A 17418-nucleotide genomic window follows, 5' to 3' on the forward strand; every position below is an offset into this window, starting at 1 on the left:
ATAATTGGTAAAAGAACAATGCAGTATAAGAGTTTTTTTTTATCATCAATATTTCCTACGCCAACCCTCCGCGCGTTACTCTATGTCGGGCGCACCCTAATTCGCGCTTGCCGCCGTAGTTTGACTGCGGCCCCGACGGCAACAGGCTGCCCGCTGTCACCACCACTGCTCCACTACTACACCACCGCTACATCGCCACTATAGCGAAACACAACCCAGTTAGCACAACACAAGTGCCGCTATAGGGAGTATACACACGTTATCAAGGGACCAGGCTCGCTTAGCCGCCGCGCCGCTATAGCGACATAATTACGAAGGACACAAGTGGGACATGGGGAACAAGGTGGTTACCTTTACGGAGCAACAGCTCGAGGACTATCAGGTATGTGGCTCATTAGCTCCATGTTCATGTACAAACAGTAGTTGCAAAATGCAAAATGCGATTGTGAGTAAGTAACAAGTAAGTACTAAACACTTTATTGTGCTAATAAGAAATATTTTATCCTAACAAAAACTTAAATGTGAAATGAGAGCCAAGTTCAATACCTATTTAAGAATATGTGTCGTTGTTTGACCCGCCGACAAAAGAATTGAGATCTACATGTGTAGAAAATCCTGAAGTTATAAAGGATTTGTCTTGGCTATATAGTTTTTACGTCATAAGCTATTAAGGATGACTCACGTTAGACCGGGCCGTCTCTGAGCCGGAGCTTCCGGCGCATCGGTTTCTATGGAAAGCATCACGTGATCACCTATCATGTCATAGAAAAGTAAGCGCCGGAAGCTCCGGCCCGGTCTAACGTTAGTCATCCTTTATTGTCTATGTTACTTTTCTAAAATTTGTTTTGTTGGTAAACACTAGCCTGCACTAGCTTAGTCAAATACTACACGCTACGGCGTATCCAGACAGCAAATAGAACATAAATAAATAGTGTGTAATACAAAGGCGAACTTATCCCTATGAAGGATTTCTTTCCGTTAAACAACAACAAGAGTTGTATTCTTTAATATGATTCCATGAGCAATAAGAACTTAATAAAAAAACATAAAGAAATGCATCAAGTTGGGTTAGTTTATGAGGAAAATATGCTTCCCTTATGATCTCGCAGAAAACAATTAACGCCAAAACATGTACGGACAATTTCTCTAAACAACTTACTCGACACCGACGTTGCCCTTGAGCTTGAGCCATCCTAGATGTCGCTTTTTGTGAGGGCCTATCTTGTGAGGGCGAGTCACCGTCTGCCAGAAATAAAATTGCATACCGTTTTATTAGGCAGGCGTCCGTACTTAGTCCATTGCTTTCATCCAATAGCCTAGTTATTTTAGATCTCATCAACTCTCAATAGTCCTTATACCCTGGCGGGTGCTGCCTCTGCGTGCGTCACAACTCACAATGATACGGGCAAGGACAGAATCCGCTCGGTGTACCCCTTACATTTCATTAAAGTGTCAAAAGGGAGGCCCTTTGACACTTCAATTAAATGTAAACGTGTTGGCTTCGCCTCCCAAAGGTTCGGAACACCACGTGATGGGAAAGACATTCTACTCGTATAATTATGACTGACTTCGGGAATAGTTTTGAAGCAACGCAGATGTATGTATTTTATGTACCCACTCATGTTTGAGTCCTGTGTAAGCCGATTTTGGTAAATGTGTTTTCCTGTGGAAGAAACCGTAGACGATTATAAGTTATTCAAAAGCTTATTCAATATTACGTTTGGTACTATAAATAAGAAAAAAGGCTGAAATTATCTCTTTGAGTACCTAAGTTTTTTGTCCGCCATTACCGTGCCCTCGGCGCTATATATAACGTCACAACGTGATGTAGTTGCTAAGTTGTTCTCTTTATTTTATACTGATTTAACTACAAAGCATTTTGTTCAGGACTGTACATTCTTTACAAGGAAAGAAATTCTAAGGTAAGTCTGGCATTTTCTGTTACAAAAGCAATCCTTGGAGATTCAAGTAAGTCGAGCGGGTTTAAACTAAACAATATATTTAAAAAAACAGTTAACTCAGAATGAAGAAAGTAAAACGGAGGTAGCTATAGTCACTATCCTCACTATAGAAAAATATACGCCACTATAGTTGTCTCCCAACGGGGAAACATCTGGAAAAACAAGCGATGTTTAACAGCAAAGGTCACAATTTCTTCATGGCGCGTGCAGATCGGGTTCTCTGGGCTTCCAGTGGTTCATTTGCTCTTTATTTTCTTCATTAACGTCATTATTATTATATTGAGTAGGTGTAGAAATTAGAACTACTGTAGGTAATACCAAATGAAATGATAACTGATGGGGTGCTTCAAAGCGTCTTAACAACTGATCAAAGACGAACGTGCTGATTTCAAGAGAAATTCACGAAAATGTCAGCTGCTTTACCTCTGCATTGATTATACTGCATTTCTAAGGTTAATAGCCTATTATGGTTAATACTAGCACAGTTCCTACTTATAATAGCCACAGCCAGCCAACTGGAGAGTTGCCACGCTATTAGACTACTGTTGGCTGCCACCTGCATTAGAGAATAACTAGCTATTAGGTACATTTAATTCTTCATAACTCGATCATAAGGAAAAAAGGTTGCGTTGATGAAATAAAATTTTCACTAAGTGAAATTGTCCAATTAAGAAGAAAAACATATTATAATGTAAGCACTGCATGAGTGTTAGTCACAAAATTGATTTTTGACTTGTCCTGTTTGAAATTAATTTTGTAGGTTTGTAAAAATTATTTATTTGGAACGTTGTGTTAGAAATAGGAAAGACGATGCCGCGGCCTGTCAAGGGTAGGGCGGTGAAAGTGAAAGCACTCCGCTTCATCTATTTACTTACATTTTCCTCACAACGCTCATCGAATTTCTTTGCCGCACCACCTAAATATTTAGCAGGTGTATTCCAACCCCTAGCGATACTCTGTAGGGACCTAAATGTATACCTATCTATGGGTTAAACAATTGTTACTATCGGATCAACCCCAAAATCACACAAAAAAATTGTCTGTTTCATAAATTCGGCTGACGAGTCGTCAAAGATTTCTATGGGACAGCATAATTTTACTTATGACTAACGACACACCCCGGCTTCGCACGGGTTAGCAAGTTATACACCTAAACCTTCCTGAAGAATCACTCTACCTATTGATAGGTGAAAACCGGATAAAAATCTGTTCAGTAGTTTTTGAGTTTATCGCGAACACACGAACAGACAGACGCGGCGGGGGACTATGTTTTATAATGTGTAGTGATTTTGTAGAGGTGATAAAGATGAGTAAAAGTTGAAAACAAAAAACAACCTTTACTCGTTTTCGGAGCATTCAGGAGCAAACGTATCACGAAAATACAAGTTGGTAATTAACAAATGAATCCTAATTAACATACGATGTAATTAACATTTGGCGGCACGTGGCGTGAATGAACCGCGGCCCGCGGCCCCTGTTGGTGTGTGTTTGTATGTATTTATATACTGTACTTACATGTTGGCGTAGATAAGTCCGCGGTGACGCAACACCGTTAATTGGCACTTGATTCGATGGGGGGGAGTTTCGCGACCCTGACCACTACCTAATGAAACTATTGTGCCACTGTCAACCTGAAACATTTTACAAGCTAGGCTACACTCTATTTAAATTTTATTAAAGACTGTGAGGATATTATAATACATAGGTACATAAACCGCTATAGAATCGTCGCAATGAAATATTTACTTTCTTTGCTTGTTTGTTCATTATTAGGTACTGAAATTCTGACAATGAATTATTCGTAGGTACGCTCAGCAGAAATATTAGTTAACAGGACGAGATATAATACTCAAAATGGTTTGATAATTTTTTTCTTGATTCTTCTTCCTCGCGTTATCCCGGCATTTTGCCACGGCTCATAGGAGCGTGGTCTCGGAGAAGACTCAGAGTCAGAGAGAGAGGAGAGGGAGAGTTTGATAATGTTTAATAATCGTGAAAGTTTCAATCAGTGTTGTGCTCTGGATGTCAATTACTTTATTGACTAGCTATGTATACTGATAATATGACGATTATGACGGCTTTGGACCACATTACATATTTGAGTGAGGAGTTGTTACTACTGTTGCAGAGTGTTCAAACGGTTCCGCGAGGTGAACCCCGAGCTGATCCCCAAGAGCATGACCGAGAACCAGGCGCACTCCATCCTCGTGCCCGTCCACGAGATAGAGAAGCTGCCCGAACTCAGGGTCAGTCGATCACTATTACTGTACTTACTTACTATGTTGCTTCTAAAATGGCAGATTGGCTAGTAGGTACCTACATAAACGAAACGAAAAAAAGGAAATTATAATTTTATTAGTAATAGAAATTGTAATCAGTAAAATGTGCCTCATGCTCAGTGCCCATATTATTATACTTATGTTCATATAAATAAGCAAGCATATGGTAATAGTTTTCATCAAGTAGTAGGTTATAGATAAAGCCGCAGAAGTGTAGTTGGCGTGGAACCGTTATCGCGGGACATAACGGCGGCACGTGAGTCACGTGACGGCGCCGCCGCATGCAATTACCACTACGGCTTATTTACAACTTCTGATTCTGACTCGAGACGAGAGACGACAACCACTCGAGTTGCTGCTGATTTTTAAATACTTCAACTTGTTACCAAGATACTGCGTACATACATAATTAGAGCTCTCAGAGAGTTGCAGGCTCTATTTATAAAATACCTACTTGTTACATGTGGGTCACATGCCATAATGTAAAAGCTTTCACTTACACGGACGCGAATCCGCTGTATGAGCGAGGCTGTGTGCTATGAATATTATCTGGCGATGTTCCATTTGCACACCGCCGCGATACGCGGATCCGCGTCCGTGTGTCCGAGCCGGTCGAGTACGTAGATGAGGGTGTCGTGACTCCGGCGACTCGTGTTGCAGGAGAACCCGTTCAAGCGGCGCATCTGCGAGGTGTTCTCGCACGACGGCTCCGGGAACCTCACCTTCGAGGACTTCCTCGACATGATGTCCGTGTTCAGCGAGGCCGCGCCGCGTGACATCAAGGCTTGGTAACACCTTCCAACAAATACCTATATATCTACAACAAGAAGTAGGTACCTACATGTAAACCCTCTACATATGCGAGTCATTTAACAAGCGGTCAGTTGATCGCCGATATTAAATCAGCTTAGCGTCTACTTGTTGATAACAAGCGAACTGCTTTCATCGAACTACAGACATATAATACCCAGATGAGTTTATATAGTTCGACTCGCTTGCACGCGCGCGCACTCATTTCGAACCTAGAAATAAGTCCGCGCGAATGTTCACTACGAAACAGGTTAAAATTTATAAACTGAAATAAATGTCATATACCAAGAAAAAGTGACCAAGGCCTCCAGTGCCCCAGGCTGGAATCGAACCAGCGTCCTCTGCTATCGCGGCAGGTGCCTGAACCACTCGGCCACCGGGCCACAGCGACATTAGTCAAATTTTCCAAGTATATGCACTTCCTACTGAAGGCTTGTGGCGCCCCCTAGCCATCTCTAAGGTAGAACAGTATGGTTCGAACCTTCTATCTGGATCATTCTCATAGCTCGGTATCATCATGAGAATGATCCAGATAGAAGGTTCGAACCATACTGTTCTACCTTAGAGATGGCTAGGGGGCGCCACAAGCCTTCAGTAGGAAGTGCATATACTTGGAAAATTTGACTAATGTCGCTGTGGCCCGGTGGCCGAGTGGTTCAGGCACCTGCCGCGATAGCAGAGGACGCTGGTTCGATTCCAGCCTGGGGCACTGGAGGCCTTGGTCACTTTTTCTTGGTATATGACATTTATTTCAGTTTATAATTTATATAGTAGTGTTTCTACTTGATAAAAACAAATTAAAATATTTTCTGAAAAATAATTTAATTTGTTCAAATACTTCATAGGTTAAAATTTGCATAATGCGTAGCTGAAAAACCGAAATGTAGGTACTTATAGTTCTGCCGGCCGAATATTCGGCCGATGGTCAGGCCGAACATAGATTTATAAGGCATAGATACCTAGTCCGTACACCCCCAGTGAAGCCATTTCAAGTGCGACGTCACGTCGCACTCGTATCATCGTATTCGAACGGCCCTCGCAGTACTCAAAGTCAAATCGGTTTGTGTACACCTCCCGTTTAAAAATCAGAAACTATAGGAAAGATGGTTATTTGTACAGTGAATGGGTGTCACAACACATCATATAAGTAATAAAAACAAACCGCCTGATATTACATTTCACGCGTAAGTATCGAGTTTAATGTGATATTTTTACATAATCGTAAATACAAAAATCCAAATTTTCGTCAGCCGCCATTTCTTATAAATGTTGCCAGTGTGTAGTGAATATTTTTTCCTCCAAATGGGACATGGCGTCTACATTCTAAAATAAATACGCTCAATTGAATTTCATTGTATAATTATAGAAAATAATAATAAAGTGAGGTATTTCGTTTTTTTCTTATTTTTATTTTGTGTAATGTTCGTTTCAGTTTTCTGACTGATCTGCTTCTGTCTGCGAGATGGAAGGAAAAAATTAGACTAAATCGGAATGACGCAATATGGAAACATTGGAAACCCACTAAACACAGTCGAATATGCTTTGTCCTATTTAAATTTATTCTTATTATTTTATGCACATTTGTTAAATTAAAAAAAAATAGTAAAAACTTATTAGCTATTTATTTAATCCTTATTTCACAAAGTATAGAAATGCAATAAATCACAAAATAAACAAAAAGCTTTTGCTACAAAATCGAATCTACACACTTCCAAATTATTAATAACCAAGTGTGGATGTTGTTAAAATTCCCATACTTTGAGAGAAGTAAATGAATACTGGCAACATATTTCGTATATATGTGTGTGTTTGCTGAGCGTAAAACACGAGCGTTCCACGCACACATCGATCGTGTTTCGGCTTCACTTTTGGCAGGTTAGCCGTATGGGGACTATCTGTCTATGCGTTATTAGTTTAAGAGGCCGAATATCCGGTATCCGGTATCCGGCCAAACAACTATCCGTTGCATCTCTATGAAGTACCACCTTCATCACTCATGTGACTGTAGCCCGCTATAATATATATAGGTGCCGTTATCAAGTCGACACAGAAATGTGTGGTGACATGACATAACACAACGTATGTCGAGCAGATGTCGGGACACAAATATTCAAAGCGATTTTGAAATAATACACACTGTAGGGTCTGTAGGTATATTTCGAGCTGTCACCGTCCGGGGACCCTCGTTTACGTCGTTTAAAATACCTTAGCAGCGAGATGACTGATCCCTCGACTTTCACGACCTCAGGACGGACGGAATATTTTTATTGTAAACTTGAATTTGAGCCTAGATTCCGATGATAAACGATCACGTAGCTTCATTAGAGTTGATTCATTGCGTTTGTCGGCCGGCGAGAGGCCGGCGGCGACGGCGGCGGCGACGGCGGCATACGAAACCAACTCCCGCAGATACTCGGAGCTGCTCAAATTAAATAGACCGACACGTGCTACGGCTACTGCCACGATTTATTGTCGGTGCCTTCTAGTTCACCAACATAGGACAAACAAAGGTAGAAGTCATTTTAGTGGCATTTGACGCTTTTCATGAATAAAACGGTGCATACTTATTGAGTTCAATTCGAGTTAAGCCAATGGCAAGTCATTACAGTAATCATTATTCTGTTCGAATTTATTCTACTTATTTATTTAATTCACTGAATTCAATCCATGTTGCCTTATTTATTACAAATTCATATTCATAATTTAAACTTAACTGCTAATTTATTAAAATTACCGCCACGTAACAATTCAACGAACACTCCAAAAATAAAATTTATGCGAGTTTAGGCGAGCGAAGCGAGCCCTATCACTATTCGACAAACTATGCATTCTTGTGGTACACTTTACGGAAAAACTACTGCACTGTTAGGTTTGAGATTTAACATAGTAATTTATATTCATGTCTAGATGTGTTATCAAACATAAAAATATCATTTTATAAACCTAAGAAAATAAAATAAAGTAATAACACTTTGTATTATACTACTAGCGCCATCTGTTGGCAAAACAATGAATTAACATTGGTGCTAATGTTAATTATTAATTTTTCTAACAGATGGCATTAGTAGTAAAAATAAATATTGGACATTCTTACATTACAAATTACATTACATTACAAATTGACTAAGCCCCACAGTAAGCTCACGTCAGTTTTGTGACGCTGACGAACTGATCAATCATGTTGTGTTAGCAAACTTAAATCGGGTATTTTCAGTTCGAGAAACAATTTTGGCGCCATTCATTTATTACGTAAGACGACTTAGGGGTGGAGGGGGATCGAACATATCTTATTTTTTATTACAATGGGGTGGGAGGGGGTTTTCATAGTTCTTACGTAAGATCACAAAGATGCGATTTTATTTTAATCTCTATGAAGTTATAACGTTTAAAATAATAATAATACTTCCACACTCTATGCTATCAAACACTATGCAGAGTTAGCTTAAACGAGCTCAAATACCTTTGTACAGTTACAAATAAACATTCATAAAAATATTTTTTTGAAAAATAAACACTAAAACAAATCCCACCAAAAACATTCTGTAAAAAACTAGCCAAGTCTCGATGGAGCTGCTTGTTTATCTCTAAAAAAAAGTAATGAAATCTAGACAAAGTCGTGCCAAGTCTAAGGTTCCTTACTGCGATTTCTTTATTATTATAGTTAATGTTGTGTGACTTGGCCGTTGAAGGGTACACAAGGGTACAAAACTAGGTGCTCCATGACACCATTGCACCAATCTGTCGCCAGAACCGCTACCCATTGACGATGGAAAATTGCCACTTGGACAACGTTGATTCAATAACCAGTCAATTGTAGGCTTGATAAAGCTGCGTATTTCAATAATACTTATGTATAGGCGAGCCTGAAAGAAACAGTACTTCTTTTTGAAGCGTCAAATCTAACATAAAATAGACGTACAGACGGACTTCTATCAATGATCAGAAGTCCGTCTGTACTGGAAATATTTTTTTATACTGTATGTTTGGTGTCATGGAGCACCTGGTTTTGTACCCTTGTGTACCCTTCAACGGCCAAGTCACACAACATTAACTATAATAATAAAGAAATCGCAGTAAGGAACCTTAGACTTGGCACGACTTTGTCTAGATTTCATTACTTTTTTTTAGAGATAAACAAGCAGCTCCATCGAGACTTGGCTAGTTTTTTACAGAATGTTTTTGGTGGGATTTCACTTCTTTTTGTAGAAACGTGGGCATATTGATTTATTTTATTAGATTTTCTTATTTGACACATTTTTTTTCTTTTTAGGAGATTTTTTTTATTACCATATCTCTAAAGGCTCCGTCACACATGAGCGTTTTCAAAGCGCGGCGTGTGCGGGGCACGATGCGAGCGTGACGCGAGCGCGTGGCGCTCGCGATCTGCGCTTGGACGCAGCGGCTCGCCGGCGCGCTGCGCGCGCGACCCGCTTTGATCACGCCCGCGCAGTCACACAGAACACAGCGCGTGTTGCGAGCGGTCACTCGATTACTGAACGTTGGACGTTGGAAAGCATGATCATGGACGTTGAATAGTTTCACGAGCGTTTTGTAGCCTGCAGCAGTATATTGCGACAATACTGCCGACTGCATTACTGCAGCAAATGTCAAATACGATGATGCTGACCGAATTTTTGATATTTACCTCAGTAATTCAGTCGGCAGTAGTGCATGCTGCAATCCTGCTGCAGTATAGCTGCCGACTGCATTACTGCCAAAAATGTCAAAGTTGATGTATTTTTAACCGCCTTAAAATAAAGGTTCTCAGTTTGACCCGTATGTATGTTTGTTCGCGATTATCTCGCGTTTGGCTGAACCGATTTTGATGCGCTTTTCAGAAAAGTGTTTGTTACATTCTGGTAAAGGTTTTAGTATACATAGATCTGAGCTGATGCTGAACCCTGGTTGTACCTAGTGGAACTCAGGTTTGGTGCAACATAAGCCCACGCTATTTTGGTCATCCGTCACATCTTGATGAGCACTTGGGAGAGCAGTACCTTAGACAGAGCTGATGTTGAACCCTGGCTGTACCTAGTGGAACTCAGGTTTGGTACAACATAAGCCCACGCTATTTTGGACATCCGTCACATCTTGATGAGCACTTGGGAGAGCAGTACCCAAGATAGAGCTGATGCTGAACCCTGGCTGTACCTAGTGGAACTCAGGTTTGGTGCAACATAGGCACACTTTGTTTTGGTTAACCGACTTGTCGTCGTGTGCCTGTTGCAGAGTTCCACTAGGCGGTCATCAAGATGTACCGGATGACCAAAATAGCGTGGGCCTATGTTGCACCAAACCTGAGTTCCAGTAGGTACAGCCAGGGTTCAGCATCAGCTCTATCTTGGGTACTGCGTTCCCAAGTGCTCATCAAGATGTAACGGATGACCAAAATAGCGTGGGCCTATGTTACACCAAACCTGAGTTCCACTAGGTACAGCCAGGGTTCAGCATCAGCTCTATCTTGGGTACTGCTCTCCCAAGTGCTCATCAAGATGTGACGGATGACCAAAATAGCGTGGGCGTATGTTGCACCAAACCTGAGTTCCACTAGGTACAGCCAGGGTTCAGCATCAGCTCCATCTTGGGTACTACTCTCCCAAAGGCTCATCAAGGCGTGTCGGATGACCAAAACAGTGTGTGCATATGTTGCACCAAGCCTGAGTTCCACTAGGTACAGCCAAGGTTCAGCATCAGCTCCATCTTGGGTACTACTTTCCCAAAGGCTCATCAAGGCGTGTCGGATGACCAAAACAGTGTGTACATATGTTGCACCAAGCAAAACGCCTATGTCTGACGGAGCCTTAATACAGCTGAGACCAGCTGAGGGTTCTTTATCAGATACTTCAGACCTTCGATTTTTGATATCAAATGAAGCGGCCCACCAATTTGAATATTTTTTGTAAAGGCGGTATGTCGATCTCCAATAGTTTGGTTGGGCTCTTGTGTTTTCTAATCAGGGTCACCAGGTACTCCAGATCTTCGATTATCCTAGTTTTTATAGTTTTCCCTTTATGTGGCCATTAAACCCTAACTCTGTACCAAATTTCAGCTCTCTGAGTTTATGGGAAGTACTAGTTCTATTCTGATGATCATAAGTGAGTGAGTGTGTGTCATAAATGCGAAACTTTGCTTTCGCTTAACTTCGGAACTAAATGACCTACAGACTTGAAATATTGGATTTTAAGTATGTGATTATAGCTTACTGGATGACGAAAATTTCTGCGTTCTGGTCTTATCCAGAGGTTCTCAAATAGGGACCTGAAAATGCGGCGAAATGGTTCCAGTAAAGGATGGTACGGCAGTGTTTGCTTCGCGCTCGACTTGGCGGGGGCACTGCCGTGCCCCCCGATACCGGATGACCAAAATAGCGTGGGCCTATGTTGCACCAAACCTGAGTTCCAGTAGGTACAGCCAGGGTTCAGCATCAGCTCTATCTTGGGTACTGCGTTCCCAAGTGCTCATCAAGATGTAACGGATGACCAAAATAGCGTGGGCCTATGTTACACCAAACCTGAGTTCCACTAGGTACAGCCAGGGTTCAGCATCAGCTCTATCTTGGGTACTGCTCTCCCAAGTGCTCATCAAGATGTGACGGATGACCAAAATAGCGTGGGCGTATGTTGCACCAAACCTGAGTTCCACTAGGTACAGCCAGGGTTCAGCATCAGCTCCATCTTGGGTACTACTCTCCCAAAGGCTCATCAAGGCGTGTCGGATGACCAAAACAGTGTGTGCATATGTTGCACCAAGCCTGAGTTCCACTAGGTACAGCCAAGGTTCAGCATCAGCTCCATCTTGGGTACTACTTTCCCAAAGGCTCATCAAGGCGTGTCGGATGACCAAAACAGTGTGTACATATGTTGCACCAAGCAAAACGCCTATGTCTGACGGAGCCTTAATACAGCTGAGACCAGCTGAGGGTTCTTTATCAGATACTTCAGACCTTCGATTTTTGATATCAAATGAAGCGGCCCACCAATTTGAATATTTTTTGTAAAGGCGGTATGTCGATCTCCAATAGTTTGGTTGGGCTCTTGTGTTTTCTAATCAGGGTCACCAGGTACTCCAGATCTTCGATTATCCTAGTTTTTATAGTTTTCCCTTTATGTGGCCATTAAACCCTAACTCTGTACCAAATTTCAGCTCTCTGAGTTTATGGGAAGTACTAGTTCTATTCTGATGATCATAAGTGAGTGAGTGTGTGTCATAAATGCGAAACTTTGCTTTCGCTTAACTTCGGAACTAAATGACCTACAGACTTGAAATATTGGATTTTAAGTATGTGATTATAGCTTACTGGATGACGAAAATTTCTGCGTTCTGGTCTTATCCAGAGGTTCTCAAATAGGGACCTGAAAATGCGGCGAAATGGTTCCAGTAAAGGATGGTACGGCAGTGTTTGCTTCGCGCTCGACTTGGCGGGGGCACTGCCGTGCCCCCCGATCAAATGTGTACTCGTTTCTTCCTTTAGATTTATACGTCATATATGGTAATATAGGGTGGTGGGAGGGAGAGGGGGTCAGCCTATTCTTATTATTTCTTAGATAGGGGAGAGAGGGGGTCAAAAACTGGCAAAAATTGTCTTACGTAATTAATGAATGGCGCATTTAGTGTTACTATTGCTTGTAACTGCTAAAATTATAAATAAAGATGAGCATATTAATAAAAGTTTCAGTGCCTTAGGGCCGATACACGACTGCAACTTGTATGGGAACTGCACGCCGACTGCACGCCAATTGCAACGTCGGCGTGCAGTTCAACAAAATGACCCAGAACCCTGGCAGTTCCTAGTGGAACTCAGGTTTGGTGCAACAAAGGCACATCATCCGACTCATCTTGATGAACACTTAGGAGAGTGTAGTACCCAAGATAGAGCTGATGCTGAAACCTGGCAGTACCTAGTTGAGCTCGGGTTTGGTGCAACATAGGCACACGCTGTTTTGGTCATGCAACTCGTTTTGATGAGTACTTAGGAAAGTAGTACCCAAGATGGAGCTGATGCTGAACCTTGGCTGTACCTAGTTGAACTCAGGTTTGGTGCAACACAAGCACATGCTGTTTTAGTCAATCCACTCGTCATGATGAGCATTGGGATAGCAGTACCCAAGATAGAACTGATGCTGAACCCTGGCAGTACCTAGTGGAACTCAGGTTTATTGCAACATAGGCACACGCTGTTTTGGTCATCCGACTCGTCTTGATGAGCACTTAGGAGAGTAGTACCCAAGATAGAGCTGATGCTGAACCCTGGTTGTACGTAGCGGAACTCAGGTTTGGTGCAACATAGGCACACGCTGTTTTGCTCATCTGACACGTCTTAATGAACACTTAGAAGAGCAGTACCCAAGATAGAGCTGATGCTGAACCCTGGCTGTACCTAGTGGAACTGTGTCTGTGTGTTTATGTGCGGAGCAGCGTAATTACCGCCAGTAGGTGTCCAGTCGTACGTACGTACCTAGGGAGTGTGGTCGACCCTTCTGGGGGAGCGGACAGCGATGTTGAATCGCGCATCAACAAGGCGCGAGCAGCATATGCGCAGCTGAAGCCTGTATGGACGTCCACCGTGATAACTCGACGTACGAAAATCAGGATGTTCAACTCCAACGTCAAGTCGGTCCTGCTGTACGGTTGCGAGACATGGCTTGTGAGGAAAGATGTCACCAATCATCTGCAGGTGTTCGTAAACAAATGCCTGCGACGCATTCTAGGAATCTACTGGCCACGAACCATCTCAAACGTCAGACTATGGCAGATGACGGAACAGAAGCCCATAGGAAGGGAAATCCTCGAAAGGAAATGGCGCTGGATCGGACACGTATTCCGTAGGCCGGACAGCCATCTGGCCAAGCAGGGTCTCCGCTGGCATGCGGCTGGCAGTAGGCGGTCGGGGAGGCCTTGTACTACATGGAGGCGATCAGTTGAGAGAGAGGCTGGCTTAACTGGACTCGGCTGGAAAGAGCTGGAAGAAGCCGCTCAAGATCGTGACAAATGGAGAATTCTTCTGCGAGCCCTATGTCCCTAATGAGGGATAATAGGAATGCATCAGGTGTCCAGTCGGGATAGTTTTTCGGTCAATTGTGTGGTGTGGACGCAAAAATAAATTCAAGGACATTGGCTCGCTGACCCAACATTATGTAGGAAAGCCAGTTGGCTTCCTTACAAAAAGTACTGGGCGACCTTGTAGGATGTAATAAGCGTTTATGAAATTGTATATTACGTGTATTGGCAATTTGATTTTGTCGTCTCTGACTCTCGTCGGACACGTTTTTAATGGACAAAGTAGAAGCTGTAACAGACAGGCGTACCGGACAGCAACCGGGTCCGGTTAGTATATTTCTTTCTTGCTCTCACTTATAGCTACGTTCTTAACGGACTTATTACGTACCCACTCGATCGAACATGAAACAAGCCTCGAATTGGATCAAAGTCGCGGTCCGGTACGTTTAGGTAGAAAAACTCCGCGAGACCTTACAAAGCTCTGCTTTTTGCTAGTATTTATTTACACGACCTTATGGAAAAGTTGTGTTGTGGGGTCTACTGATAATCAACGATGTATTTGTCTATTTAGCAACAGCTGCCCACATTGACATACGTGTGTTCACTCCTACAATCGATGTCAGTAGGTGTAGGTATAATGTAGGTGGGCTATATCTGGTGGATGTTTTCGCAGGTACGCGTTCCGCATCTACGACCTGGACGACGACATGTACATCGGACGCGGCGACCTGCTGCAGGCGGCGCGGCTGCTGACGCGCGGCCAGCTGACGGCGCGCGAGCTGCAGGACGTGGTGGCCAGCGTGCTGGACGAGGCCGACCTCGACGCCGACCAGCGCCTCTCCTTCATGGACTTCGAGCACGTCGTCGTGCGCGCCCCGGACTTCCTCTCCACCTTCCACATCCGCGTCTAAGCCCCGACCCGCACCTGACTAACACACTATAATAGATGACCGGCTGACCGACTGGGGGTTTGTCATCATTACAGTTCATTCGACATCATCATAACAGTTCATTCGATTTTCTGATTTGAGCAGAAGTGCGATTTTTCATTGCGATGTAAAAAATTGTATTCGATCATGATAAATACATATCTGAAATGAAATCAAATACATATCTGGGGGCCTAGCCAAGATAACAATCGTTGATAGAAAATGCAGATCGAAACGTAAATAATGCATGGAAATAATGACTTTTCGTAGCATCTATTATCCCAATATATTTATTCATTTCGTTTGGCGTTTGTCGATGTACGATTGTCATCTTGACTCTCGGCCCCCCCAAACCGGTGGTTTTATTTCATGTGATTATTAACGTATTTAAATGTTACAATTGTCACGAGGCGAGACGTCGGCTCACTGGCAACTATAAACACAGTAAAAGATAAAACGACAGGGTCTAATGAAATCAACCCTGTAAATATATACTTAAATAGGTATTGCGTAATATTTAGCTGTACATAGGATAAAATAATTATAAAACCACAAGTCTGGCTTTACGACAATGCTAGCTCATACAAAATATTTCCATAAAAGGCGACGCGAGGATTCGTCTTCTACTAGTACCAACCAATACACAATATTGAACAAATTTCTGAGCTCTTTCTTTTAATAAAACCGGAGAATAAACCATGCGACAGCGGCAGGCAGGTAGGTAGGTAGGTTACGTTTAATATAACGTGTACCCGTCGCCCGCGGCTGTTTATAATCTCCCGTCATTCAGGGAAGTTGCATTTCGCCCGGATTTAACATTTTACTTTACAGAGATTTTCATTTCGGAAATAGGCTCAAAGATTCGAAGTAAATTTAATAATTTTACATTACATGAACATAATTATGAGCATTCACAATACAGAATGGGCACCAAATATATACGATACGCTAAATTAGTAAGGACTGGCGATGAACTAAACTTAGCAAACAGTTATAAGTAACAAGAAGTTTTGACTGTGTTCGTCTGTGTGGCTAAACGTGTGCTTGCTACGTAAATAGGTAGGTACGTGAGATGTATCGTATCGTAATATGCCCAGCCGTGATCTATATTTATCTCGTTATCTTAATAGCCTGTTCACTGTCGCCAGGATTGCCTATTACGGTGATCAGGTGCGTCAGGTGTCGCTTACAGAATTCACGTGATGGCTTAGTTAGAGGCCAATGTAGGGCGTGATAGGTTTACTTTGAAGAGATACAGTAACGACACGTTAACACGATTAATTGCATCGTACCTTATTTATTTAATATAACAATATAAATATCAAGGGACCAATTTAATTGATCCAACTTTAAAGTAATATTTAATATAATTATTTTATATAATAATATAGGTAATGATTTCATTAGTTCCACCAAATACATAATTATTGTAGTATTTCAAGCTCATCAATAAAACAACTGTACCTAACAATAACTTCTTTTTTAGGTTACTTAAATTCTGATAGTAGAAGTATTCATTAGAATTATCATTTACTTTTTGCGTAGGAAAAAAGGAATTATAATTTATTAAGAGTATTATGTAGTTTAAACACAGTACTAATAACGCCATCTGTGGACTTAAACTGAAATTACAATATTTAAGTAGTAACCCATTTATAGACAAGATTGCAGCCATAGCAAAATCCTTTTTTGATTATTATTATGACGATGCGAATCACTATATTGTAATATAATATAATAAATATATTGGGAAACACCTTAACACTGCGAATGTACTATTTCGACGCGTGTTGTACAGCGACATCTAGCGTTGAATTGGGTAATCACTGTACTTGTACTAGTATGCCATTTTCTCACGTATGGAGACAATGTATTTGTACAATCTCTATATATTATATATATTGGTTTTTTTTTTTTTTTTTTTTTAACGACACGTGATGTTTTGTATTTTTGACAAAGTTAAAGGACCAGTTATAATGAACCTACTAAAGAAATAGAGTTTACTAACCTAATTAGGTTAGGTTGACTAATTTTCATTTATCTTAAGTTTACACATTTCGCAAGGTTTCGTAATTATAAAGCTACAGGAAAGGTGAAATTTGGTAAATGTTTACTAAATATCGAGAACTACTAGCGCCATCTAGTTGATTTAAGTTTAAGGTAATCATATTTATACGTCTTAAGGTTGCATAATCATAATAAATGCCAATAGATGTATTTGGGAAAGTTTCTCATTACAGCATCACCCTCATCGGTGTTTGTCAAAATTCAACCAGTAGAATCGGAGCAAATTGGCAGTAAAACTGACAGTATAATAATCATAGTCTTTGATAATAGTGTTTTACAAAACATGCAGATGGCACTTGACAAAGAACTCGAACAAAGATAGATCACGCTGTTAAGATTTATCTACGACTAGCCTAATAGTTTAACCCATATATT

General features: G+C 41.5%; 1 protein-coding gene across 1 annotated transcript; it reads left to right on the forward strand.

Moving 5' to 3' along the window:
- Window positions 1-291: 291 nt before the first annotated feature.
- LOC134789567 (calcium and integrin-binding family member 3) lies at window positions 292-14977 on the forward strand. The gene is made up of 5 exons (XM_063760136.1): window positions 292-382; window positions 1888-1922; window positions 4090-4207; window positions 4901-5028; window positions 14721-14977. The coding sequence occupies exons 1-5, from the start codon at window positions 332-334 to the stop codon at window positions 14956-14958; spliced, it is 570 nt and encodes a 189-aa protein (XP_063616206.1). The 5' UTR covers window positions 292-331; the 3' UTR covers window positions 14959-14977.
- The last annotated feature ends 2441 nt before the right edge of the window (window positions 14978-17418 follow it).

The sequence above is a fragment of the Cydia splendana genome, chromosome 4 (genome assembly GCF_910591565.1).
Source record: "Cydia splendana chromosome 4, ilCydSple1.2, whole genome shotgun sequence".
NCBI classification, from domain to species: domain Eukaryota; kingdom Metazoa; phylum Arthropoda; class Insecta; order Lepidoptera; family Tortricidae; genus Cydia; species Cydia splendana.

Excerpts from the sequence above, each read along its gene's own strand:
- LOC134789567 (XM_063760136.1), top strand. The coding sequence starts at position 332 with ATGGGGAACAAGGTGGTTACCTTTACGGAGCAACAGCTCGAGGACTAT. Across the intron at positions 4,208-4,900 it reads AGAAGCTGCCCGAACTCAGG|GAGAACCCGTTCAAGCGGCG; the intron begins GTCAGTCGATCA and ends CTCGTGTTGCAG. Across the intron at positions 5,029-14,720 it reads CCGCGTGACATCAAGGCTTG|GTACGCGTTCCGCATCTACG; the intron begins GTAACACCTTCC and ends ATGTTTTCGCAG.